Source organism: Syzygium oleosum, unplaced genomic scaffold (genome assembly GCF_021117445.2).
Source record: "Syzygium oleosum isolate NSW1041296 unplaced genomic scaffold, Sole_v2.1 Sole_v2.04, whole genome shotgun sequence".
NCBI classification, from domain to species: domain Eukaryota; kingdom Viridiplantae; phylum Streptophyta; class Magnoliopsida; order Myrtales; family Myrtaceae; genus Syzygium; species Syzygium oleosum.
In genome coordinates this window covers 11,271,914-11,299,272 of record NW_026607488.1, presented here as the reverse complement: position 1 = coordinate 11,299,272, position 27,359 = coordinate 11,271,914, and the positions used below count along the sequence as shown (strand labels likewise).

The 27,359-nt window shown below is 40.4% G+C and overlaps 2 protein-coding genes across 6 annotated transcripts; both read right to left on the bottom strand.

Moving 5' to 3' along the window:
• Positions 1–199: 199 nt before the first annotated feature.
• On the bottom strand, positions 200–26,960 carry LOC115679335 (glutaredoxin-C4). Of its 3 annotated transcripts, none has more exons than XR_008816391.1 (5): positions 26,701–26,960; positions 25,002–25,075; positions 24,140–24,238; positions 23,924–24,052; positions 200–341 (listed from the first exon to the last, which is right to left on the bottom strand). XR_008816391.1 is itself a non-coding variant. In XM_030602931.2 (5 exons), the coding sequence occupies exons 1-4, from the start codon at positions 26,856–26,858 to the stop codon at positions 23,976–23,978; spliced, it is 408 nt and encodes a 135-aa protein (XP_030458791.1). In that variant the 5' UTR covers positions 26,859–26,960; the 3' UTR covers positions 21,805–22,008; positions 23,936–23,975. The 3 variants fall into 3 exon arrangements, 1 of the variants encoding a protein (XP_030458791.1); XR_004005492.2 differs by lacking the exon at positions 200–341 and adding an exon at positions 21,805–22,008 and having other exon boundaries at positions 26,701–26,959; XM_030602931.2 differs by lacking the exon at positions 200–341 and adding an exon at positions 21,805–22,008 and having other exon boundaries at positions 23,936–24,052.
• LOC115679334 (disease resistance protein Roq1-like) lies at positions 5,870–12,973 on the bottom strand. Of its 3 annotated transcripts, none has more exons than XM_030602928.2 (6): positions 12,458–12,973; positions 10,349–11,450; positions 9,954–10,226; positions 8,988–9,869; positions 8,430–8,917; positions 5,870–6,291 (listed from the first exon to the last, which is right to left on the bottom strand). In XM_030602928.2, the coding sequence occupies exons 1-6, from the start codon at positions 12,931–12,933 to the stop codon at positions 6,204–6,206; spliced, it is 3,309 nt and encodes a 1,102-aa protein (XP_030458788.2). In that variant the 5' UTR covers positions 12,934–12,973; the 3' UTR covers positions 5,870–6,203. The 3 variants fall into 3 exon arrangements, with proteins under 3 accessions (XP_030458788.2, XP_030458790.1, XP_056166651.1); XM_030602930.2 differs by having other exon boundaries at positions 6,217–6,347; XM_056310676.1 differs by lacking the exon at positions 5,870–6,291 and adding an exon at positions 7,810–8,146.
• Positions 26,961–27,359: the final 399 nt, after the last annotated feature.

Sequence of the window (27,359 nt, the reverse complement as noted above, 5' to 3'; positions counted from 1 at the left end):
ACTAAAGTTTTTTTCTTTTTAGCACTCCCACTTTGGATTTAACATGTTACAAAGAAGCTAAACAGTTAATAGTCGTGTTTCCTTAGGCCTGCACCAAAGTAAAAATAAGACAATAATGGTGTGTCACTGTTGCATATAACCACCAAACGGGCAAACACCTTAGACGGGATGCAATTGCAAAAAGAGCTAGTCCCTACCCAATGTCCAAAATGTTCCATAAAACAAAAAAAAAAGTTCACATAATATAGCACTTGCTACAATTCTAACATAGAACAATCATAGAGCTGATGTATTTCGAGCCATGTGTACTTATCCATATCCTCAGCAGAATAAGCCTAGTACTGCAAGAAAAATAATCACATTACACAATCATCAATGCAGTTTAGGGTGCGTTTGGTAACCATTCTATTCCCGAAAATAATTTCTACTCATAAACGATTTTTTTATTCTGTTCCCGAAAATAATTTCTAAGCATTTGAAGGCGTTTGGAACAACCCAAAATTTTCATTCCTGGAATAGAAAAAAGAACAGAAATGCGTTTAGTAACTGCACAAAATTTCTTTTTATTAATAATTTTTTTAATATTTCTTTCTCTTTTTTTTCTCTTCTTTTTTTCTTCTTCTCCTTCTTGGCCGTGGCCGGGTCGCCGGCCATGGCTGGTTGGCCAATGAGGGCGAGGGTTGGAACCTCACGGCTTGGGCGAGGGCCGCCCTCACCGGATCTAGCAAGGGCTGGACCCTCGCCTCCCTCGCCAGATCCGACAAGGGCGGCCCTCGCCAGATCCGACGAGGGCGGCCCCCACTTGCCTTTTTCATCCCTTGCCGGGGAGGTTGAGGGCCGCCGTTGAGGCTCACGGCCTAGGCGAGGGCCGCCCTCGCCGGATCTAGAGAGGACTGGAACCCCGCCGGCTCGGGCGAGGACTGAAAAAGGTCGGCAAGGGCCACGACGCCCTCGCCGATCACCGGTCATAGGCCAAGAAAGAAGAAGAACTGGCCATAGCTAGGAAGGAAAGAAAAAAAAAATCCTCTTCTATTTCTAATTCTTGTTCCCAGAATCAAGAAGCAACTTTTTTTTGCTTCTTAATTTAGTTCCAAAACTGATTCTGAAAACAAATTTGTGACCGGTAACAAAAAATTACCAAACGGATTTCCGCTCTTTTTTTGTTTTCGAAAACAAAATAATAAAATCAGTCACTATTTAGCAAGTTACCAAACGCACCCATAAGCTTCCACAGTAATCTCAAAACAGAAGAGGAAGTCAATTCTCAATGAGAAGAAAATATAATAAATGCAAAGAGTACGACAGTACACCCCTTCTCAATCCCGTCCAAGAGGTCATTACATCTACCAAAATAGACTGGATTCAATGGGAGGCTGCATATCACGAATGGAAAAGAGACATCCCATGATTTGTCCAACTTTCTTTTAATTTTATAAAAAAGAAAATATATTCTGGTTTATGGTTCATATCATCTATATGACTGAAATAGAAGAATTTACAGATTGATTGGATTTGTCGATCTCTCTATAAATACATAACAAGGGATGGCAGGCACGAAAGACAACTTTCCTGTGAGCGCAGCCATTACAATTACAGGTAGAAGAAAAAGAAACAAGAATAAAAAATGCAGTTAAAGATGTTAATCTTATTTCCCTGAACTAGTGTTGCCCAAAGCAATTCACAAGTTCGAAACTTCAGAGTAATTGCAAAATAACCACATGAACCTTCTTTAAACAAGAAAGGTCATAAATTACCTCTAGCATGTTCTTTTCCCCGGGCCTCAGATTTAAAAAGCAGAGGTGTTTAATCCGTAAGACTACATTAGGTAATTAGCTGTTCTTTATACCACTCTCCAGTGGAACATGCCAACTTAGACGTGACAGAAGTTAGAACAGGATAATGTAACAGGAGATGACACCCTGTTGTTCGAAGGTTTAAGCACTGCCGGATCAACCACATTTACCATCTCAGCGTCATTATTTGAATCCAAACAGCAGAAGGCATTTTTCATACATGTCTCACCCTGGTTAGTGCTTGCCTATATGGATAACCTCCATAACCGGCTGTCAAACAGGTATAGCATGGGGAAAACAACCGCATAGATGGATTTCCGATAACCGAATGTATCGGCACCAAGGGTTCAGCAATTTCATCCTCAGATCCCCCCAGCTAAACCAGAATGGAACGGGAAAGGATTCAGTAACCGATGAACAGACGAACCCTCTAATCTTGAAGTAGAAGGATTTAACATAGTTAATTCGAGTAGAATCAATCGGTTCCAGGACGGAGAACATGCATTCGCAGGAATCGAAGTGAAAAACACGAAGAGCGAAGCTCCCGACAAACACAAAAACAATGGCAGCCGCTGTTCCTCTGGACTCGTCGGAATCCAAACACTACAAACGAGGAAACACAGTAAAGTTCAAGCGAGAGAGAGGGAGAGAGATTGTACGAGTTTTCTTCTTCCGAGTCTCTTTCCAATTTGTTTTCAAGCGGCTGATGGTGTTGGAGCACGACCCTCGTATCATCCTCCTGCTGCTCGCATATTAGACGGAATCCGCACTTTTTTATGCTTGCTTCCGATGGTCTGAGGCAAACTTGGAATTGGCTCCATTCGTCTCGCAGATGCTTCTCCACTTCATACAGCTGAGGGCGTGGGAAATATATAAGCCACACATTATCGGATTCCAACGAATAAAAGTCATTCGATTGCCAAATCACCCTTCGGCCATTAACAAATATTTGGATCTCGCATGACGCATCGCCCACTTTTGCTTCCTCGACGCTAAGAACAACGCAGAGCGCTAGTATACAAGTTCTCGGGCCCGCGACACACTTGCCTTAGAACCGGCGAGGGCCACCCAGCCCTCGCCTAGCCAGATCTGGCGAGGGTGTCGCGGCCCTCGCCAGATCTGGGCGAGGGCTAGCACGCCCTCGCTTTGGCCGATGAGGCCGTCACAGCCCTCATCTAGAGCCGGTGAAGGTCGCCGGCCCTCGCCTATGGCCGGCGAGGGTCGATCGGCCACCCTCCCTGGCTAACTCTAAAATCGAAAAAAAAAAAACGGAGAAAAGGAAAAAAAAAAATCATAAAAATTTCAAAATATTATTTAAAAATGTTCATGTCAGGGCCTCGTGGCCGGCCGACATCCACGTCAGCGATTTCCAGCTAAAATTGGCCTGATAGACTGAATTGACAAAAAGTGTAAAGTTTTAGGACTCAATTGGCAAGATATGTTAAGGTTTAGAACTTAATAGACAAACTTAAAAGATTTAGGACTAAATTGATAAAAATGCAATAGATTTAGGACTTTTTTGGTAATTTTCGCGTCAGAAATAATGTTATGGGTTGACGTGGACATTTTCATCTTCTAAATAAAAGGCACCAGGACTTGAATAAATGTACAACTCATCTGCTTAGGCTAGGGCCACTAGGCATATGAGAATAAATACCGTTCAGATCCAATTTTTAAATACTCTATGATATTCAAAATAAAACCCATTTTCGGTAGATTTGTATATAGGTTTGGTCGGGATAGGTTGAATATGAGCCAATTAGGATGAAAGAATGAACATGGATCAATCCGGTCCAAACCAATATATGATCGATTGACCCGACCTGATCCGACCCATTTGTCCCCACCCATTGGAAAGGCACAATATCAACAGCGGCAAGTCATTTTCCGGCAAGATCTTCGCCCTAATCCAACCCCCTAATGGAGGAACTATGGGCTTACCTTTGATCCGATTGTGAGAAAAATTGGAGACTAAGCATGGCTAATTGGCCTTTCCTCGCCTAGTCGCAGATGTGGCCTCACCAACACAATACCGGTCCTCAATCACCTCTATCACCAGAAAAATTCACCTGATCATATTCTGCATATAGAGCCCTCCCTCTCCCCTTTTGCGGGAAAAGTGTTGAAAAAGTCCTAAACCTTTTGAGATGATGCCAATTTAGTCCTAAACTTCTTTTTGATGCCAATTGAGTCATAAACCTTTTGTTTTTAGTGCCAATTCAGTCCTTCCAGCTAACTTTAGCCGGATTTTGCTGACGTAAACTCCGGCTGGCTAGCGGCCGATCACCGGAACTGTCGTGGACAAATTTTAATAATATTTTAATATTTTTTTTGCATTCTTTTTCTTTTTTCTTTTCTTTTTTTCCTTCTCCTCTTCCTCCAGCCGGTCGCCGGAGCGGCGACCGGTCAGAGGCACGATTCCGGCGAGGTCGACCTCGCCCAATCATCGGCGAGGCTCGACCTTGCCAGATCCGGCGAGGCTCGACCTCGCCGACGGCTGGGCGAGACACGACCTCACCAAATCTGGCGAGGTCCCGCCTCGCCAGTGGTCGGCGATGCTCGCCCGAGGCCGGCGAGGTCGACCTTGCCGGCCTCGGGGCTCTGACCAGTTGGCCCTCCGACGATAAAAGAAAAAAAAGAAAAAGATATATTAAAATATTATTAAAATTGTCCACGTCAGCTCCAGTGACCGGCTGGCCGGCGTTCACGTCAGCAAAATCCGGCCAAAGTTAGCCGGAAGGACTGAATTAGCATCAAAACAAAAGGTTTAGGACTTAATTGGTACTAAAAAAAGGTTTAGGACTTCTGCAACACTCCCCCCCCCCCCCCCCACCCCCCCTTTGCCATTGATGTGTGGCGGTAGGATCTGGACTGGGGGCAACCTCTTTTCCTCCTCCTGGTCCGAATCCGGAACAGAAAGCTAATCCTAGTAACTTGTCATTCAAGCAATGTTTAGCCATGAAACTTTGGAGTTCCTCTCAACAGGGAGCAACTCAAAACTGTAGCTGAAACTTGAGAATCAACACGGACATGGTCAGGCACTTCGCAGCGAAGACTGTGAGTAATGTGTCCAATTAATGTTAACTGGGAGGGAACGGGGCTTTGTTATAATGCCGTTCAATGGTAAAATTCCATTCTATCTACTCTTTTTTTTTCCTTTTGCCTTGTGGCGATCCTCTTGACGTGAAAGTTGAGAGAGCTAATGGATTGCTAGGCGGGCGCAAATAGTCCTCATGTGAGGCAGCACTCACACTTCGCATGGATTCTTCCAAGCCCTAGCGACAACAACTTAGATTTTCGTCTATTATCAATTGAACAGGACCAGAATTGCCACTAACCTTTAACCAAGCCAGTTTGAAGCCTAGGAGAGCGTGAGAGCTCAATTAACCTCTACGGTCCAGACCATTGGACACGGGCACTTAAATACGTTATGGTGAACAAACTACCATAAATTGCTACCTTTTTCTTTTCGTAAAAGCTAATTTCATGCAATCTTTTTCGATTTTTATTCCTAAACATGCAAATCCGTAAGGCCAGGCTTAAGTGCGCAAACAATAAAAATCACTTCGTAATAATAAACATATAGTTAAAGCAAATGTGCACAAACTTGATCCATATTGGACAATATTAATATAAAGCCTTGATTTTCCACTCCAGGACCAATCTATGTGTCCTGCAACATTAATACAATCCCTTTTTTCATGAGCCGTACGATTTATTGATCTAAATCAAGCCCTCGGATGAGTCCTCCAGGGCAAAAAATTTAGGTATCAACATCCCTCTATAAATTTTGTCGATGGCACAAAAACCAGTGAGCGACCTGCTACAAGCTCAAACATTAGGGTTCAAAGAAGCCACCAGTTGTGACACAAGGCTTTGTACCCATCCAATGCAATCAGCCTAGCAACAGTAGAGACATCAACTAATCTTCCCTGTATAGAACTTTTGACCTTTGAGACAATTAGATCAACACTACTATCTCAAAGTATGAAGCATTGGCATCATTAATTGGATTAAGACAGGTAACAGAGGTCTATATGATAAATTTCACAGAGCAACTTGGGAGACCATGGCCATTCAACAAGAATCCACATAACTTTGGATTAATGCACTCTGCATCACAAATCATAAAGAAGGAGAGGAAAAAGTTCCTCAACCATATCAGTAGCATGATGTGAAACCTGATAGTGGTTTCGAATTCTACTTGAAGGTGCACACGTTAGAAAACTTCTAGTAGAGACCGAAAAAGGGGACAAGATAAAGGCATTGAAATCGAAATGACCCAGTTCACTTCCTCAGCAACCCACGAACCAATTCAACGGGCATGCTTCGCAAGCCAACCCTCATAATAGATTGGCACGAGTGCAACCCATAGTCCCGCCATGGTTAAGACAATCTTCTCTTCTTTTTTCAAGTTGATTTGCTTTGCCCTGCATCTGTTTCACTTGGACTATCTTCTTCTGTGGTGTCTATTGAGTTATCTTCTTCTGAGCAGTACCTGCATTTATCCATGAAAGGTGTTACAGATCCATGTCTGACTACTATGTCCATTAGCTGCATTGAACATGAAAAGAAGAAGACAATCCAGCAAAAGCATCGAGCTAAACCCAATCAGTTGGATGAATAAGCAAGCAGTTACTTGAATCTATCAAATGAGAACAATTAAACTATGACATCCGGAGTTTCTCCCAAGAGGTCATCACATCTACCACAATACACTGGATTCAGTGGGAGGCTGCATATCACAAATGGAAAAGAGACATCCCATGATTTGTCCGACTTCCTTTTAATTTTACAAAAAAGAAAATATATTCTAGTTTATGGTTCATATCATCTATATGACTGAAATAGAAGAATTTACAGATTGATTGGATTTGTCAATCTATCTATAAATACATAACATGGGATAGCAGGCACGAAAGACAACTTTCCTGTGAGCACAGCCATTACAACAACAGGTAGAAGAAAAAGAAACACGAATAAGAAATGCAGTTAAAGATGTTAATCTTATTTCCCTGAACTAGTGTCGCCCAAAGCAATCCACAAGTTCGAAATTTCAGAGTGATTGCAAAATAACTACATGAACCTTCTTTAAACAAGAAAGGTCATAAACTACCTCTAGGATATTCTTTTCCCTGGGCCTTAGATTTAAAAAGCAGAGGGACCAATTTCATGTTTAATCTGTAAGACTACATTAGGTAATTAGCTGTTCTTTATACCACTCTCCAGTGGAACATGCCAACTTAGACGTGACAGAAGTTAGAACAGGATAATGTAACAGGAGATGACACCCTGTTGTTCGAAGGTTTAAGTACTGATGGATCAACCACATTTACCATCTCAGCGTCGTGACTTGAATCCAAACAGCAGAAAGCATTTTTCATACATGTCTCACCCTGATTAGTGCTTGCCTAGTTCTAACAGGTTGAGAAATATGTGTAGATTTAGGTCGCCAAACAGCATTCCAAGCCTTGTGAATTATTTAATCAATGTCAAATTTTCTTCTTTCTACAAACGTCAACATCATGCCCAATCTCATTTCATCTCTTACAAGTGATAGGCTTCCATAAATACTCAGGTTTAACTCAAAGGAAGTGCCCTCCTCAAGAACAACAGGAACTGAATCAACCAACAGGGAAACAAGAGGAACCTCTACACATATTCTAACAAAATCCCATGTCTACATCATTTGTGTGTTTTCATCCACTTACAAAGTAATACTTATTGCACTGCCAGTATAGCTTAGAGCTTCATTTGTCGTTAGTTGCAATCTGTAAACCCAAAGTTTAATGCAAACTGGAACAGAACTCATCTTCTCACATTAAAGATCGAACGGCCATCAACGAAGAACTAAGGTTTGGTGATTAATGTGCCAGGGACCACCAGCCTAAACCCAATCACAAGTACTAGCATCAGGGAATTTAAAGATAAACAAGTCATTATTCCATCTATGCCCATCAATCGAACCATTTGTTCCCCGTAACATAATTGCAGTAGCTCGAATATGACTATCAAACAAACAGTTGTACCGAAGAGCCTAACCATCAACCACAATTTGCCCAGAAACTTTAACAGTAACAAACAACATTAATTGATAAGTACAGGCTCATGGTTACACAATTGAGGAGAGGATGAACTAGAAACATCAGACAGCAGTCCATTCATCAGGGTCGACTAATCAAGAATCCCCAGAATACCAACATCATCCATCCAGACATTCTCCCAAAGTTCTAACCTCCATAACCGGCTGTGAAGCAGGTATAGCATGGGGAAAACAACCGCATAGAAGGATTTCCGATAACCGAACGTATCGGCACCGAGGGTTCAGCAATTTCATCCTCAGATCCCTCCAGCTAAACCAGAATGGAACGGGAAAGGATTCAGTAACCGATGGACAGACGAACCCTCTAATCTCGAAGTAGAAGGACTCAACAGAGTTAATTCGAGTAGAATCAATCGATTCCAGGACGGAGAACATGCATTCGCAGTGATCGAAGTGGAAAACACGAAGAGCGAACCTCCGGACAAGCAAAAAAACAATGGCAGCCGTTGTTCCTCTGGACTCGTCGGAATCCAAACACTACAAACGAGGAAACACAGTAAAGTTAAAGCGAGAGAGAGGGAGAGAGATTGTACGAGTTGTCTTCTTCCGAGCCTCTTTCCAATTTGTTTTCAATCGGCTGATGGTGTTGGAGCACGACCCTCATATCATCCTCCTGCTGCTCGCATATTAGACGGAATCCCCACTTTTTTATGCTTGCTCCCCATGGTCTGAGGCAAACTTGGAATAGGCTCTCTTCGTTTCGCAGATGCTTCTCCACTTCAAACAGCTGAGGGCGTGGGAAATATATAAGCCACACATTATCGGATTCCAACGAATAAAAGACATTCTCTTCTAGCGAAATCACCCTTCGGCCATTAACAAATATTTGGATGTTGCATGACGCATAGACCATTTTTCCTTCCTCCAGGCCAAGAACAACGCAGAGCGCTAGTCCCAAGAACTTGTCATACAAGTCTCGGGGAACCATGAAAGATATGGAATCCTCTTTACAGTAGAGAAACCACTCTGGCATTTCTCCTCCAATCAGGCGAACGTCGACACCCCCCATCTTCGGGAGTCCCTGTCATACAGATGGTACGCATATCAAGTGTTTGCGCGCGAGTGCGAGAGAGAGAGAGAGAGAGTCTGACCTCGAGTAATGGCACATCACCCATCTTGACCCCTCTGCGGAATAATTCACAGCATGACGACAAGTCAACTTTAAGGTAGTCGGAGGAGAGCCTCGACAAATTGGGGAGTTTCTGCAGAGATTTGCAACCATTTGCTCTTAGGATATGCATATTTGATGGAAGCTGAGGAATCTCTTGTAGTTGCGGGCATCGCTCCACATCCAACCGTTTCAAATTATCGTATTTGTTGATGCATGTTGGTAGATGAGTAAACTTGTTTTCTGAAAGATATAGGTATTTCAATTTGGGAAAACTCTCAAGGAAGTCTACTTCCGATAGATTGCAGCCAGTAATGTCTAAACTGTATAGATTTGGGAATCTTAAATGGTCATCGGGGTTAGTTGAATCCTCCAAGTTCTTTGGAAACATGACTAAATTCAAGCATCGTTGAAGACTCAGAACCTCGAGATTGTGCAACTTATAAATGTTCAATGGAAGCCTTGTAAGGTTGTCGCATCGAAATAAATGCATCCGTTTCAAAGAGACAAGATTTTCAATTGATGCAGGGAGCTCTTTAATAGCCGTCCATCCCAGATGAAATTCTTCTACATGTTCCATCTTTCCCAAAATATCAGGGAACTTCTCGAGTTTAGAGCAACCAGAGAGACTAAGGTGTCGAAGAGATTTTGTCTTGAGTTTGCTGGGAAAGATACTAAGATTAGAGCACGATGTTAGTGACAATAACCTTAACTTGTCAAGGTATCCGACGGATTGGTGAACCTCCACCAAGCTTTCGCAGTAATCGAGATTCAAGCTCTCCAGATTTGGAGCCATTGAAAGGTCAGGAACACTAGCAAGGGACTCGCATCGCGAGAAATTTATGGACTTCAACCTTCCAAAATTCTGCAAAAACATAACAGCGCAATCATTAAGTTCTGCAAATACTTATAGCTATAAAAGGGACAGCTAATCATCACAAGGGCTTACCATAAACTTGCCTTCCAACCGTTTGATAGGACTTCCCTGGACATCAATTGCAACAAGTTTCTTTCGGCCAGGGCCAAATTCTAGATCCGGGGCATTGGCCCATTTAAGCCATCTTAGCTCATTAGGGAGACGTACAGGACCTTGTGAAGAGATATGCACTTCATGCAAAATGAGCATTCTCAACCTTTTCGTGTTTGTGAAAGCATGAGGACTAATAGTTATCTCTTCTGGTTCGGGCGAGTCCAATACTATGGCCTTTACTGCAGTCGTTCCCTATCCATAACAGAGCAAATTCAATGGTCACAGAAAATTTCCGTTGAGATTTACATTGACGGTTCAAATTAGAGTAATATAAAAACTAAGATGTAGCAACATTGACATAAAACAACTTTTACCGTATCTTCAAATAGAATGTCTTGAACATCTTCAAAAGTCCATAATCTACTGCGTTTCCCAGGATCATCGGGACATTCCTGATTAACAATATCCTTACCCATTGACTGAACCAAATCGTGCATTTCCAGGTACCCATGCTCATATGTTATCAAGGACCTCTCCACGAGAATTTCTATTCCTATAGTTGTGTTAAAATCACAGCTGTCGAGAATTTCCTTGATATCTTCTATTCTTTTCCCCTTAAAGAAACAAGCGATATCAAGGAAAATTTCCCTCTCATTATCCCTCACCCCATCGAAGCTTGTCTTGAGAACTCCTTTGATAGTTTTGTCAGGACTTTTGGAGAGTTTACGCAATGTACTTTCCCATGCAGGTTCATTTCTTCCAAATAAGAATGAGCCCAACACTTCGAGGGCTAACGGAAGGCCGTTAGCATAACGCAGTGCTCTATCTATGAGATCCCTCCTTATTTCAACTTTCTTGCTATTTGGAAAGGCATACCGACCAAAAAGCTCTAGTGCTTCATTGTCATCTAAAGTCTTAACTTCGTACACAAAATTTATGCCATGAGAATTTAGCAAATGTTTATCTCTTGACGTAACAATAATTCTACTTCCTTTGCCAAACCAATGGCCTTCTCCAGCTAATGCATTCAGTTGATCCAACTGGTCAACATCATCAAGAACTAAGAGAACCTTTTTGCAACAAAGTCTTTCCCGTATCAAATTAATTCCTCCGTCGACACTATATACCGTTAAATGTCTATGCGATAAGATCTCAGATAGAAGTTTTTCTTGCAACGCAACAAGACCATTGCCTTTGTCCGAACTTTCTCTAACTCGTGCCAAAAAGCTAGAACCTTGGAATTGTCTCTCAATAGCATTATATAAGGCTTTCGCAATCGTTGTCTTCCCTATGCCTCCAAGTCCCCATAGACCTATCATGAGAACATCATTATCACCTGACTCTTTTTGTGACAACGATATCAGTGTTTGAACTTGAGAATCTATTCCGACTGGATACTTAGCGACATGTAAGGGTGTATGCTCTAGATGAATGGATAATTCCTTCACGATGTATTGTATGAGCTCCGCTTCATCTCTGATAAGCACCCAAAAGAAAGATAAACATGTTTTAGCATGTCCGAGTAATGGCAGGAATTCGACCTCTAACGTCACAAGGAAAATCTCACAAGAAGATTAGCTAAAAATGAGATGAAAAGAAATAACACATTTGGGTAAACCTGCGCCAACATCTGCACAAGGAAAAATTATAAAGAACCTAAGCCTAAAGACAATGACGACTCGGGTACTATGAACCGCACTTTTAATCTAAAACAAAATTTCCATTATCTAGACAGCAAGAATCGAATTCAAAGAATCTGCTAGCTTGCAGTTTTGGTTATTCGAATTTTTGTCGACTGTCTAGTATATTTCCGCTTTGTATCTTCAATCAAAAGATCAATTTGACAATATCTATCAGTTTCTAAGTGGCAGTGTATCTTTTCTATTCTTGGGTGATTGAATTAATTATATAACATATCTAATTAGCTTCTAAATTCAACGTTTAGAGGCATGAAAGATGTTGATGTCTCAAATTTTTGGCAAGAGCAAATATTTGCAAAGGTTTGTGAAAGGTTTGGGACCCCGGAGGATCAGTTGGACAATACAAGGCGTCATGGCGGAGTTGGAGGAGCCTGGTCCGGAGACCAGGCCAGACAGCCAACCACTGGCCTGGAATGGCTATTGGCCTTGCACCCGGCCAGACAAGGCCAGGCGATCGGCCTTACAGTGCTGGCGGGCGAAGGCCAGAGACGATGGCTGGAATGAGGCGATGGTGAACGCGCCATGGTGGTTTGGCTGCAGGTCTATGCAAGCTGAGAGAGGAGGTTTTGGTTGGATCTCTGGTGGGCACTGTGGGACAGATCCGGCAATCCGTCAAATGGGAACAGTACATGCGTTCAAGGTGTGGGCACAGTAAGCGCACACCCCTCAAATTCACGCATGCAACTAGTAAGGGGAGGGTAGAAAACAAGATAAAAACAAAGCATGAGATTGAGACTTTAGAAGAGATATTATAGTGTTTATCAAAAGGACAAAAATGCTTACCCCTCAAGGAAACTCCACCCAGACAAGCTGCCGGCATCAAAGAGAGCCTTCTCCCATCTCTTCACTTTCTCTGGATCCTTCCCAAACTTGGACTCATGCTTATCCATAGCTTCTCTGTAACTCTTTCTTGGTGTTCTCACTTCCCTGGGTTTCACTTTGTAAAACACGGGAAAGACCTTGAGGTCTCTTTGCTCCTTGCACTCCATAATTCTAGCCAACTCTTCCAAGCACCACGGAGAGGAAGCATAGTCCTCGGAAAAAATGATTATCGCGGCACGCGATTCCTCGATCGCCTTCATAAGCGCCGGCGATATCTGCTCTCCTTTCCTGAGCTTCTTGCTGTCCATGAAAGTGTGTATTCCTTTCTGGTCCAGAGCCGCATAAAGATGGCCGAGGAAGTTGTTGCGGACATCCGTGCCTCTGAAGCTTAGGAACACATGGTAATTTCTTTTCGGATTCGAAGAAGAAGCAGCCATCGAAAGAGCTGATGATGGTTAATGCGCTTCCGCAGGACGTTTGCTATCTGATCGGGGTTTCCAACTCTAGCTCTCATATGTGCATTTCTACGTTCTTATAGACTTTCTCCAATCACGGGGCCCAGATCAGACCCCAATTACCAGGGGTCTTTTTTACTCAGTTTAGGAGCCCCACACGGACCAACCCTTCAATTTGACATGGGGCCATTTGGTGATTGCCATCTCACTTCCCTTTCTGCTTTAATTATTTTTGTTCCTTTTTCCTCTTAATTTCCAGGAAATAACTTATAATCAATAAAAATATATTTTTTATTTATTATTTGGTTTGTCAAGACCGGTAGTCATATCGTATTTTGGGCTCTTGCATGTGAATGCATGATGATTACGTAGCGGAGCTTACATTTCTAGACTAGACGTTCATGCCATTATGCAAGATGTCTTACCTACAACATTCAGTAGTGGATACAAGTAGTCATTGAAGCTTCAAAGCTTGAGGAAATATCATTCCCGAAATAATTATTGATAGTGCTGTACATTGCATGGGTTATTGACCTTGTGTAAGTTGATCGATGAGCCTTATCACACGCATACAAAAGACAAAAAAAAAAAGTAAAGATATGGGAGTATCTGAACTGTTGCAAAATGTTTAGACAAACTAGGAGCCGCTGCCGCCGACTACGCAATCAGGTGCTACAGGAAATGACCTTGACAGGGTGGGAAGTGAGGCATGGAGAAGGAGGAAGAGGATTGGTTCAGGGAGTGATTGATGGTCGTGAGATCGAGAGAGTTCGTGGAGGCATATGTTATCTCCATGATCGCGGTCGCGATGCATTTGTTTGGAAGGAGAAATTATTAGGGCCAACCAATGGGGCTGCTCCATACATCTTCATTATTAACCTTTTTTGTTTTGCCCTTTCCCTGTTTCTCTTTCACAAGTAAAATTGGATTTTCCCAGGAAATTTCGGTGAATAGCTGGAATGGTGGTGATTCTATTGGGATGGGTTTTGTTGAGATTTGAATGCCAAGTGAATCTCAATAACGCCTGTTGAAAATATATTTCGAGTTTGAGCCCATTACACAGTACTCAATCTAAAATAAATTAGACTGGCCGACTTCGCCATTCCATGGGACTTTTTCTTCGGTCCAGCTGCACATGGTTGCATCTATGTTCAGATGCAATTGTGAAAAGAAGAAAATTGCGCATGGATTTCATTTTGCATTTATTTCTCTGCATGCGTATAAGACAATATGGAAATCCCACTACCTATACAATAATTGAAAGAGCCCAGAAATGATTATGGAGGGAGCCACAGGCTACGTTTGACTTTCATGGACTTTCTTCATCTGCTCACATGCTATAACGAATGTGGAGATTCGCTGGGCAACAAATATGATATATGAATGGGCCCTTGATTGTGTATAAAAGGGGCACAGAGGACTAGAGAATTAGAGCATCCTCAAGCAAAACGTAGGAGCTCTCGGAGTAGGGAAACTTTCTTGTTGTAATTCCATCCTGTAATGATCCAGCTAGTTAAATTCTTGTGATTAGAATTTGTGTAATTCCTTGAGTAAGTTGTCACTAGAAATTGTGATGGGTTAAATACTGAATAAGTTATTGGGTGTAATTAGGGGCTGAGAAATACCGATAGAGTGTTTGAGTGCTCAAGTGATTGTAATCTTCGTTGTATCTCTTGTTTTTATAGTGGAATTCCATACTACTCTCTCCCCATAAAAAGTAGGTTCCGATATTCAGATCGAACTATGTAAATACAGTGTCCGATTTCCTTTCTTTCCTTCCGATTATTTTATTGATTCACTTGTCTATATTCACAACAGCACCTAATATCGAAAACATTGCAGAAAAAGAAAGGACCAACTATAGCATCTTCTGGATACTAGAGTTTGTTTGTTGGATAAAAATAAGTGTTGATTCATTCGTTATTGGTAAAGTTATCACCTAAGTCGCCCCTCTCATGAAGAGAAGATTCCATATGATTTCACACTAAAAGGATATGCATGATGCCAGCACACTTGGATCGAACATCATTATCAATTGTATATAGTTTTTCTTTCATCCTCTGGCTCATGGATTACTACTGCTAATGTGAAATTATTATACATGAGTGTAACATATATATATAAGTGTTGATTCATTCGTTATTGGTAAAGTTATCACCTAAGTCGCCCCTCTCATGAAGAGAAGATTCCATATGATTTCACACTAAAAGGATATGCATGATGCCAACATACTTGGATCGAACATCATTATCAATTGTATATAGTTTTTCTTTCATCCTCTGGCTCATGGATTACTACTGCTAATGTGAAATTATTATACATGAGTGTAACATATATATACTAAACCGAAACTAAAAATAATGGATTCAATATGGATCTCGCTAATCAGATCGGACGACCCGATAGAGGCTAGTTGACGTATTAGATAACCGAAATACTTGCTCGTCATTGGTCGATGTTGCGTTCATTTATTGTCCTTGGAATTATTCATCCACGACGTGATGCTGGTACTTGTTTCTGGAATTCGCGGTTCGTCTTTATCATTTCGTACGCAATGGACTCCAACTTTTCCAGAACCTTATGATTATACATGGGCCCATTCCTCCATTATTTGGGTAGCTTTTCCACTTCTTTGTGGGAATATCGAGAATTGCGGAACAGATGACTTGCGAAAGTGAAACGCTTAAGGTTGTAATTCAACTAATGTCAAAATTCTAAATGATTCAATCTATCTATTTGATACTTCAAAAGCTCGTTGTTGAATGATAACGCTATTAAGAACCGATTCGACATTTGCTCCCTATTCATGCATGGACGTCTACAAATCGCCTGTGTCGGTGTAGCTTCACATCACTCATCAAGGAGAGAGCCGATCAAAACGCGTGAAGGACAAGGAGGACCTCGGAAGTCAATGAAAGAAAAAAGGGGGGGGCCGCATTGCTTGACTTTAGCTTATTCACGCTGTGACCCATTGCAAACAAACTCCCAAATATTATTCACATACTTGATATAGTAATTATCATTAAATGGCATTGGGCCAGTTAAGCCAGGCTCGGCGCTTGAGGACTTTAGTGCTCGTGCCCGAGTCCCCGACACATGGGCCCAAGTGCGTTGAGGCATGGCCCAAGTCCATGGAGGCTAGGCTCGTTGTCCGTGCCTGGTTCCCCGATGCCTTAGCTTAGGTCCATTGACGCCCAGCTCGTGTCTTCAGGCTCGAGCGTGGAACACTCTTGGGGTCACGAGCCCGGCCTCAATAAACTTGGGCCTAGGAATCGGGGGATTCGAGTTTGGGCACCATAGTCACGGGCCAGGCATCTCTGGACCCTAGCCTGAGCACTGGGGAACCGAGCACATGCACCGAGCTCCTAGCTCCAATACACATAGACCCGAGCCCAAACACCTAGAGTCCGAGCATGGGCATCAAGGTCTCAGGCCTATCCTCGATGGACCCAAGCCCATGAGCCGGGACCCAAGCACAGGCACCAGGATCTCGGGCTCGGCCTCCATGGGTTGTGGCCTGCCTAAATAGACGTAGGGCCGGGTGCTGGGTACTTGAGCGGGCACCAAGATTCTAGGCCTAGCCTCTATGGATCTCGGCTCGACCTTGGCCTCCATGAACCATGTCCCAAGTGCTGGGGACCAGGGGCACCCACGTGCTGGGGACTAGGGGCACCCACCGATGTCTCAAAATCAGCCTCAAGGGGCCTGGCTTGAGAGACTTGGAGTCAAGCACAGACACTAGGTCTCGAGTCGACTTCTATAGACCCAAGACTAGTGCCCAAGTCCGAGTTTATTGTTGGCAAGCTACCCCACAGAGGTTGATCTCCGGATCAGGTGCTCGTGCCCGATTCCTAGACTACCCATACCCAAGTTACTAGCACTTGGATGGTGCATGTCTCTTTAGAAAAATAAAAGTAAGTTTTCCTTATTAAACAATGACAAATATCTTCCGGTGTATTTTTAAGTTTCAGTTCTAACACTGAAAAATATTGTCATTTTCCTTTAAAATGACTTTCTTATTTTCCATAAATATCATATTTTTCGCGAAACCAACTAAGCCTAATGTTTGAATGTGAATACAGATCCAGATTTCATTTGCAACCCAAAATATTTGCGACGAAGACCTAACTACTCGATTCTATAACTGCAAAAATAATGTCTTTTCATTTTTAAAAACCTTAATCTCCTTCTCTAATTTCCTGGGCTGCACAATCCTGTTGTTTCCTGCCAAGAAATACAAATTCTTTTTCCGAACTAGTAAATTTCAGTAAATGTTGGTGAATGCAAAAAAACTGTTGATAAAAAATGACCGATGATACTTTTTATTTAGGTAATTTGTTAAAAACTTGCCAAATCCAATTACCTATTTAATTATCATTTACAAGTTAATGATTTTTGTACTAACTTATCGACTGTTATTTACATAATAAACCGGCCCTTCAAACTTAGTAACTCTTATATGAAATTACGAATCTAGATAAAGGTGATTTCCCAACTTTTGTCAAATTAATTTATGAACTGGTTTTGGAATACTAACTCTTATTTGAGTTAATTACCAATATTTAATTGATTTTTTTTTAATTTATTAACTATTTTGTTGACTTACCAAATTGTATGTCTTAGTTAGCAATCTTTATATTTACTAATGCTTTTTAGAAATTACCAACTTCATTAGTGTGGCTTACAAACTTTTCTCTCTTCGAATAACCGCCTAGTGTTGAGTTTCCAACTCTCATTTAAATTACTTAACGACATTTATCTGTTTTTTTAATTTGCCAACTTTTTTATCATTTACAAACATTTATTTGCATTTCTAAGGAACCTTTCTTAATTAACCAACTTTTTAAAGATATTACTATATGTGGCAAAATGAGCCCAAGACCCACTTTTTAACTCATATTTAGTGGACTGAATCATATGTAAGTTTATTAAAGTATGAAGGACATGAAGTTATAGATTAAAGTAGCAAAGCCTAGCTGTTTTAACGGGTCTGCAACATACTCATTTTCAACCCATACTACTTAAAATTCAGATATCCCATGCACGAATGTTGCGATGCCAAAGCGGTTCTAATTAACCCTCCTTCTCTCTCTCTCTCTCTCCATCTTGCATAGAAATGAGTGTCTCGATGAAGTCCTCGCTGGTCTCCATCACCGTCGTCTGTGTGTGTCCAGCCTCTTCTCCGACGTCGCGCCTGCAGGTTTTTCTGTTGCTTCTAAAAATGTCCCACTAAAGGGGCTCCGGTTTGGTCCCCTTTCACTCGATCGGAGGAATTCACTTGTCATTGCCGTTGCATCTTTTTGACAAGTCTCAGTTAGCTACAGAGACGAACCTTCATTGCATTTCGTTCGGTGATTGTGGAATGAGTCCGTTGAATTTAATTTTTCATAAATATTGCACCTCTTTCGTAATTCTTCTGATAATAACTTCAGTTAAAGAACTGCACGTGTTAATTAGGATTCCTTGGAATTTCTTTGCATTTCATTAGACATGGTCTTCTAGGAGAAAATATCGGGTGCTCCTTGAGCGCCGCATGAGGCTTTCTGCAAATCCACTCACCGGTTGTCATGTGTGCAGACTAGGACCAGTTTATTTTCTTTTTATTTAAGATCTAAATGTCATGTGGGATTCACTATGTACAAAGTCATATGGATTACGGGTGAGCACGGGTCCAAGGTAGAACTGGGAATCGGAGAACTTGACCCATCGGTTCCCGGTTCTAGGGAGGGAGGTTCCGATTTCCGGTTCCATTTTTTTAGGAACCACTGGTTTCGGTTTGGTTCCCGGTTCCTATAGGAACTAGAACCGGACCCGGAACCAAGAACAGAAATAGAGAACCGAGAATGAAAACGGGAACCAGGAACCCTAAATCTAAAATCTCTAATTTTCTTACTACTCCTCACTTCTCACTTCTTAGCTCTCAAATTTTCATCTCTGTCTGCATACTCATTGCTTTGCTTATCTTGTCATGTAGAACATTTCCTAAGATTTGTTTAGACCTTTGATTTATTATGGTTTTGGAGTACCCACCATTCGCATGCTCATTACTTTGCTTAACTTGTTATGTTTGGGTATTCATTGTCATGTATATACGAAGTTTTTGTTTTTTAGTGAGGTTGATTGTTTTCGTTATTCACTCTTTCAAGAAACATCTTAAGCTTGATGGTTGCATAGTTAGAATCATGGTGATAATGGATGGTGGAAGGAACAAAGAAAAAGTTATAGTTGTAGTTGCAAATAATCGATACGTGACACTTCAATTTTAAATTTAAAACTATTATTAAATTATCAACTATGATTGTTATTTCTTTTTAATTTTAGGTGGTCAGAATTTAGAACAAATTTTCATGAATGTTTGAGGACCAAAAGCTCATCTTTCTTTCCTTTTTCCTGCTTCTCATTTTGTTTGTGGTCCTGAATATGGATATTGTCTTGATCGACATGCTAATCCCTCGTGAATTTTGTTGCGCATCAATTCACGCAATGACTTCGCATTTTAATTGTACTTATTTGAACCATAATGCTAGGAAAATTAGTTTTTTGTATTCTCTTTGGTGAATGATATGCTTGTTCGGTATTGTTGCTTTCATTTTCGTTTTGTTTAACTAAACATGAAACAAAAAAAAAGAACCTGTTGGACCCTAGAACTGACCATGGAACCTCTGACAGGGTAGGTTCTAGGTTTCAGGTTCCGACGGGTAGGTTCCAGGTTCCAAAAAATGAGGAACCTGTACCCGAATATAGATTTCAAGTTCCAAGTGGAACTGCTCACCCCTAATCTAGACCAAAAGACAAAGTTGCTATACAATGTACGGATGGGCCCCACATCTGGCTGCATAAAAAATCGTGAAAACATTTCAAATTTCTTGAGAAACTTCAAATAAGGATCTATAGTGAAACCGTTTTCTCGAACAAGATCCTAGAGGGCACTCACATGCCACTTTCCAAAACATCCTCTTCCTCTTCTTCAAATCCCTAAATCCAAACTCCAAGAGAAAATTTCATGAAAGCCAGTCAGCCGAAATTCATTTGTATTTGAATGAGTTTTGATCTCTAGGACTTGGTTTCAGGTCATTTAGATTCACGAATGTGTGTTTCTTTGTTACGCATTTTATGTTATTTTATCAACTCTAGTGCCTTGCAGGAAGTAATTAGACTATCAATGTGTAGATCTTACAGTGACATATGGCTCTGCTTATTTTGAATTGTTACTTATGTTGCCTACGACGAAGTAAAAATATTTATTTTGCATCTTTAGCAGTGAGCTTTTTTCGTAACTCTGAGCAACGTAGATCTTCAAAAGGTTTTAAATGATATAACATAAAACACAAAGGGCAAGAATTTATTGGATGATAAGAGCCACAAAGGGAGTATATGGCGAAGTATCCTTGCACAAAATGGTATCCGGCATTCCTCAGGAGGATGGGATTTTGAACTTCATTGGATGATAAAAGCCCCAAAGGGCAAGAATTTGGAAGCATGACTCCTAAAGGTATCCTTTTTAGCGACCATGTATTGTATTTGGATGGAGTGCAATCGTAGGCATTTTCACGATAAGTCAATTGAGATGCATTTTCTTTTGGCTAGGATACGTAAAATTGTAAGAGGTAGGGCTTCACTTTTCCTGAATTGTAGACCCTTCTAGGCAAATATTTTGTTGGCAACTATATGAAGGCTTCCTACCTCCATATTCTTGCACAATTAGTTGTGTTTGTAATGCTGGGATGCTCCTAAGCTTCTATACTTCATCTGATTAATGACATTTACATATCTATACCCAAAAAGAACATAAAAAAATGAATGAAACTAACAAAGCCGGATCCCCTCGATGTCTGGAAAACACAATGAATAAAACTAATCACGAATCACCATGTGACCCTTCATTGTCAAGTCCCAAAGTCTCATTTGGCCATACTTGTCATGGGACATTGACAAGAATCTGATGAGCCCTGCAAAATAAATAACATCACATATCTAATCTCGCATTGATAAATCCTCAAACAAGATTATAATTTATAGTACCGGACTCAGAACAGCGGTTGGTGACCTTTTATACTCCAACCTCGACTTGCCTGCAACATAAAGAAACAACTTGCAGAGCCACTTTGAGGCCTGAACTGCCAAAAAACAAGTTTCTGCATCCAACTTCTGGAGTGTCGTATTACCAAATTTAAAGAAACAGCCAATGAGAAGAGAACAATATGAGGGGACAGTTAAGCACTCTATTCAACTACAAATCCACATAAGCCCGACCCTTCTCCGTGCTTTGTCTTAAAACTTAAACTAACACATTCAATAGATCAAACTAATTTTTCATGAAAAAGTTGAGTAATTTTTCTTAGAAATCAAGAGCTTCTCCAACGGCTAACAAGGTCAGATTGCAAGATGGAATAGCCAGCGAACAAACCGCGCTACAAAAAGGGCCCTCGCCCCAAACTCATGAGAAAAGCGCCCGCTTTGTTTCGCAAACAACGATGACAAGGGTGCGTCTTGGAAGAACAAGAAACGGTCACGAGAAGCATGTCACGCGATCTTATTACAAACAGTTCGGAAACGACAACCCATTGACATTGCTGCCACCCAGGACAAACCACCGCGCTAACAAAACCTCCGTCACCACAACCAGAATCATCAAGGACTAAAGTTTCTTTCTTTTAAACATTCCACTTTTGGGAATTACGAGTGAAAAGCTCTTGGATTTGACATGTTATAAAGAAGCTAAACAGGTTTTTTTTTTTTGGTCGAAAGAAGCTAAACAGTTAATAGACGTGTTTTCCTAAGGCTTGAACCAAAATAAAAATAAGACAATGACGGTGCCGCCGTTGCATATAGCCACCATACGGGCGGTCAAACTGATTGAAAGAGGAAACACCTTAGATAGATGGGATGAAATTGCAAAAAGAGCAAGTCACTTCCTAGAAGTCCAAAATGTTCCATAAAAAAAAAAAAGTTCACATAATATAGCACTTGCTACAATTAGAACATAGAACAATCAAAGAGCCGATGTATTTCGAGCCATGTGTACTTATCCATATCCTCAGCAGAATAAGCCCAGTACTGCAAGAAAAATAATCACATTACACGATCGTCAGTGCAGTTTAGTCAATCTTCACAGTAACCTCAAAACAAACGACGAAGTCAATGCTCAGTGAGAAAAAAATATAACAAATGCAATGAATACAACAGTACACCCCTTCTCAATCCCATATAGCGTTTGGTAAACTTTATGATAGTAGGATGAGTAAATATCAAAGCTAAAATTGCCAACAGTTTCTTTCTACTTATTCTTCTTAAGCAGTTTGCAGGTAGCTAGTGCCTTTAAATCAACTCCTGCTGTTAAATCAGGAAACTCTTTTAATTTTAAACTAAACAAACTTTTGGATCTAAAGAACTGTACAAAAGTACGAAGCTCATCTGTGTTTCTGAGACTTTTTCTTCCCCCTCATTCACTCTCCTAATTCTGTCCGGTTCTAGCCCATTAAAGTCTTTGGGGGTTCATTGAGAGAGAACGGACAGGCGTGTCTGGTTAGTTGAGTTAGTTGAGACGTCTCAATGAACCAACAGAACTATTCCAGGAAAACTGCCCACATTCATTCTAACTCTAAGGTTGCGCATGGCAACTTGCCAAATAGTATTTGATTCTGTTCTTTAATTCCCAGAATCAGTTTGGGAACAAAAATCCGTTTGTTTAATTTTTTGATTATGGGCACAAATTCGCAAAAAATTTGTGCCCAGAATCAGTTTTGGAGCAGAATCAAGAATAAAAAAAAAGTAGCTTCTTGATTCTGGGAACAAAAATGAGAATCAGTTTTTTTTTTCTTCTTCTTTTTCTTGGTTTTTAATATAGCTTCTAATGTCCGGCGCGAGGTCCACTCTCGCCGTATTTGGCGAGATTAAAATATTTTAATAAAAAAATATTATTAATAAAAAAAAATTTGCCGGCCATGGCCAACGACAGGCCATGGCGAAATAAATAAAAAATATATTTTATTAAAATATTTTAATAAAAATTATTATTAATAAAAAAAATATTTTACTGGCCATGGCCAGCGACCAGGCCATGGCAAAAAAAAAGAAAAAAATATTTTCAATAATAAAATATTTTTAATAAAAAAAATTATTAATAAAAAAATATTTTACCGGCCATGGCCAAAAAAAATAAAAAAAATTATTTTTAATAAAAGTATTATTAATAAAAAAATATTTTACCGTCCATGGCCAAGGAGGAGAAGAAAAAAAGAAAAGAAAAAAAGAAAGAAATATTAAAATATTTAAAATATTATTAATAAAAAGAAATTTTATGCCGTTACCAAACGCATTTTTGTTCTTTTACTATTTCAGGAATGGAAATTTTGGGCCATTACCAAACGCCTTCAAATACTCAGAATCAGTTCCCGGGCACAGAATTAAAAAGAATCTTTTCTGAGCAGAATTAGTTCTCGGGCACAGAATCGTTGCCATACATACATTTGCCAGATAATTTTGGAGAGACATCAATAATGAGGTGAAAGTGTTTGGAAGAGCCTCTGTGATAATAACATATTTCTAACTCATGTTATGGAGTAATGGAATGAAAGGACGTTGAGAGGAAAGTAGCTCAACTGAGAGGTCTATAGGAATTTTGTCTTTGATATGGGTCTTCTCAACTGGGGATTTGCAGGGAATTCATTTACATGGAGCAACATAAGAGAGGAAAGGTAAAATCATAGAATGGTTATCTTGTACATTTTCAACTATGTCTGTAAGACCATTAATATATTTAAATACAAATGTGTTTGCTCAGTTTGAAATAAGGACCTGATTTAGATATTAAGCTAATAGTTCTACCATTAGTCATGACTGTAATTGCAAAAGGCACTGCATCATATCATTCGTGATCACGTTACTCATATGATTGAATATACACTGCTTGGCAAACATGAATTGTAAAGAAAATATTAAACTTCAATGCATTGTTCATATGAAAGCTTACTTGAAGAATTACTTGGAAGTATTGCTCAGTTATCCATTGACAATACAATTCCTCATAGTTCCTCCTCCTGTTTTCCATCAATTCCAAGGAGCTTACTTAATTCACCACTTTCATATGCTTCGACTGTATCTGCAATGATGACCAACAATAAGCTCAAATTCTTTGTTTGACCTGTTATCATTAAAAAGCACTTTACAAGGTAAATAAGCAATTTACCATCGGAACCTCCAATGTGCTTCCCATTTATAAACACCTGGGGTACAGTACGCCTTCCTATTCTTTGACTTAAGGCATCCTGAATTTTCCATCCATCATCTGTGGACATAAAGTGAGCTCCAATTAACTATTCACAAGACATACTTTGACATATTCAACCACATTTCAGTTACAACGCTGCAGTAGAAAGCTTGATCTACAAGTTTTCTGCCAAGAAAAGCTTTGGAGGATTGAAAGGTTGGACAAACCTACAGTTACTTTATTGGGATAATGACACAAACAGTCCCTGAACTTTGACCCAATGTGCAATTTGGTCCTTGAACTTTTAATTTGTTCAATCTAGTCCCTGAACTTTAGGCTAATGTTCAATGTGGTCCCTGAACTTTTATTTTGTTCAATGTTATCCCTGAACTTTTGGTATATGTTCAATTTAGTCCCTGAACTATATGAAAATGTTCAATGTAGTCCCTGAACTTGAATTAATGGAAAGGACTGCATTGAATATTTTCATATAGTTCAAGGACTGAATTGAACATGTACCAAAAGTTTAAGGATAATATTGAACAAATTAAAAGTTTAGGGACCACATTGCACATTGGGTTAAAGTTCAAGTACTACATTGAACAAATTAAAAGTTCAAGGACCAAATTGCACATTGGGTCAAGGTTCAAGGACTGTTTGTATCATTTTGCCTACTTTATTTCAGTTGTAAAAACATTAGGCTTTATATATAAGTCAACCCCGTTTTGCTTTTCTTGTAAATAGCTTCGCATAATCCTTGTTTTAGGGACAAAAGGCCACTACTTAGTTGTCCTGCCAACACTGAAGAAATCACCAAAGAACTAGCAATTTGCAAACAAACCTCTCTCATCAAGCTCGACAACATGAGGTGTCTGGTTCAATTCCTTGAATACAGCCTTTGCCCTCCTGCAATACCTGCATTTATCCATGAAAGGTGTTACAAATCCGATGTTTTTCTAATATGTCCATAAGACAATCCAGCAAAAGCATCGAACTAAACCCAGTCAATGTGATGGATAACTAAGCAGTCACTTGAATCTATCATATGATAACAATAATACTATGACATCTGAAGGTCCTCCCAAGAGGTCATCACATCCACAACAATTTACTGGTTTTGATGGGAGGCTGCCTATCACAAATGGAAAAGAGACATCCCATGATTTGTCCAACTTTTTTTTTTAAAGTTTAAGAATAAGCAAATATATTCTGGTTTATAGTTCATATCATCTATATGACTGAAAAAGAAGATTGAAAGATTGATTGCATTTGTCATACATAACAAGGGATAGCAGGCACGACAGACAACTTCACTACGAGCGCAGCAATTACAACTACAGGTAGAAGAAAAAGAAACAAGAATAATATACAGTTAAAGATGTTAATCTTATTTCCCTAAACTAGTCTCGCCCAGAGCAATTCACAAGTTCAAAGTTTCAGTATAATTGCCAATAACCACATGAAACTTCACTTTAAACAAGAGAGACCATAAACTACTACTACGGTGTTCCCTTCCCTGGGCCTTGGTCACTTAAAGATTTAAAAAGCACAGGGACAAATTTCATGTTTAATCTATAAGACTACAGCAGGTAAGTAGCTATTCTTTATACCACTCTCCAGTAGAACATGCCAACTTAGAGGTGACAGAAATTAGAACAGGATCAGTTACATCAGCATGGTAACAGAAGATGACACCCTATTCTTGGAAGGTCAAAGCACTGTTTGATCAACCATTTTCACCATCTCAGCATCATTACTTGAATCCAAACAGGAGAAGGCATTTTTCATACATGTCTCGCCCTGCTTAGTGCTTGCCTAGTTTCAACAGGTTCAGAAATATGTGTAGATTTAGCTTGTGAAACTGCATTACGAGCCTTTTGGATATCCTAATCAACCTCAAATTCCTTCTTTCAACAAAAATCTTCACCATGCCCAATCTCATTACATCTCTTACAAGTGATAGGCTTCCATAAGTACTCAGGTTTAACTCAAAGGAAGTGCCATCCTCAAGAAAAAAAGGGGAACTGAATCAACCAACAGGGAATCAAGAGGAACCTCCACACATATTCTAGCGAAATCCGATGTCCGCATCAATCGCGTGGATTTACCCACATACAAAGGAATACCTATTGCACTGCCGATGTAGCCTAGAGCTTCACGCGTCACCCGTAAATCCAAAGTTGAATCTAAACCGGTTCTCAGCTTGAAGATTGAAACTTCCGTGGACGAAGAAACAAGGGTCGGTGATTAACGTGCCAGGGACCACCACCCAAAACCCAAAACCCAAAACCCAATCACAATTCACAAGTACCAGCATCAGGGAAGCTAAAGATGAACATAACCCATTACTCCATCTATGCCCATCAATCAAACCATGCCTTCCCCACAACATACTTGAAGTAGCTTCAAGATCAGGCACGATATGACTTCGCACACGGGGGGTGGGTCTAATCAGTCTATGCTCCTAGAACTGAAATCTCAAGCGAGAGAGAGATAGAGATAGAGAGAGAGAGGGAGGGGGGAGAGAGATTTGTACGTACGGGCAGTAGGACTTGGAGAAGATGACGATCTGGTGAGAGGAGATGGTCTTCTTCACGAAAGATGATTCGGGGCTTGCGGCAGACGATCCCAGGGAAGATCCCAACACCAGCAGCGACAATGCCGCGAACAGTACGCACCTCCTCGCCGCCATGGCCATCCTCCTCCGCCGGAAGCTTTTTCTTTCTCAGGGGTTTGACAAAGTTTGCTGGAGGAGCAATCGCTTGGGCTCGGTGCTTTCTGCTGAATGAAGCTCTGGTTGTGATTTTTTTTTTGTTTTTTCTTTGTCTCCTCCTTTATTTTCCCTTTTCTTACCCCCCATTTTTTTTTCTCGAAAACCTCGTCCATGCTATTTTGGATTAATATCACGAAAAATCTCAAGCAAGTATACATCTGTAATAAATTTACCACAAATTAATTTTTTAACTACAAAAAACCTTAAACCGATCATCTGTGACAAATTTACCCTTCATTAGTCTCCGTTAAATTTTACCGTCAAATGGCTTAGTTGAATGACATGCGGCAATTAATGAGTGTATCAGTTTGGGGTTTTAAACGACAAGTGTACCAATTTATGATTTTTTGTGGCGTTAATTCAATTTAATATAAACTAACGGAGAGTAATTTTGTCATAAATGTACTAGTTTGGGATTTTTGGTGA

Bases quoted from the DNA above. Each gene is read 5' to 3' on its own strand.
- LOC115679334 (XM_056310676.1), bottom strand. From the start codon at position 12,933: ATGGCTGCTTCTTCTTCGAATCCGAAAAGAAATTACCATGTGTTCCTA. The intron at 10,227-10,348 runs GTAAAAGTTGTT...TGTTATGGATAG, and splicing joins ACATTCTATTTGAAGATACG to GGAACGACTGCAGTAAAGGC. The intron at 8,918-8,987 runs GTCAGACTCTCT...TCTGTATGACAG, and splicing joins GTGATGTGCCATTACTCGAG to GGACTCCCGAAGATGGGGGG.
- LOC115679335 (XM_030602931.2), bottom strand. From the start codon at position 26,858: ATGGCCATGGCGGCGAGGAGGTGCGTACTGTTCGCGGCATTGTCGCTG. The intron at 24,239-25,001 runs GTTTGTTTGCAA...TTATGTCCACAG, and splicing joins TGTCGAGCTTGATGAGAGAG to ATGATGGATGGAAAATTCAG. The intron at 24,053-24,139 runs GTAAATTGCTTA...TCATCATTGCAG, and splicing joins GCACATTGGAGGTTCCGATG to ATACAGTCGAAGCATATGAA.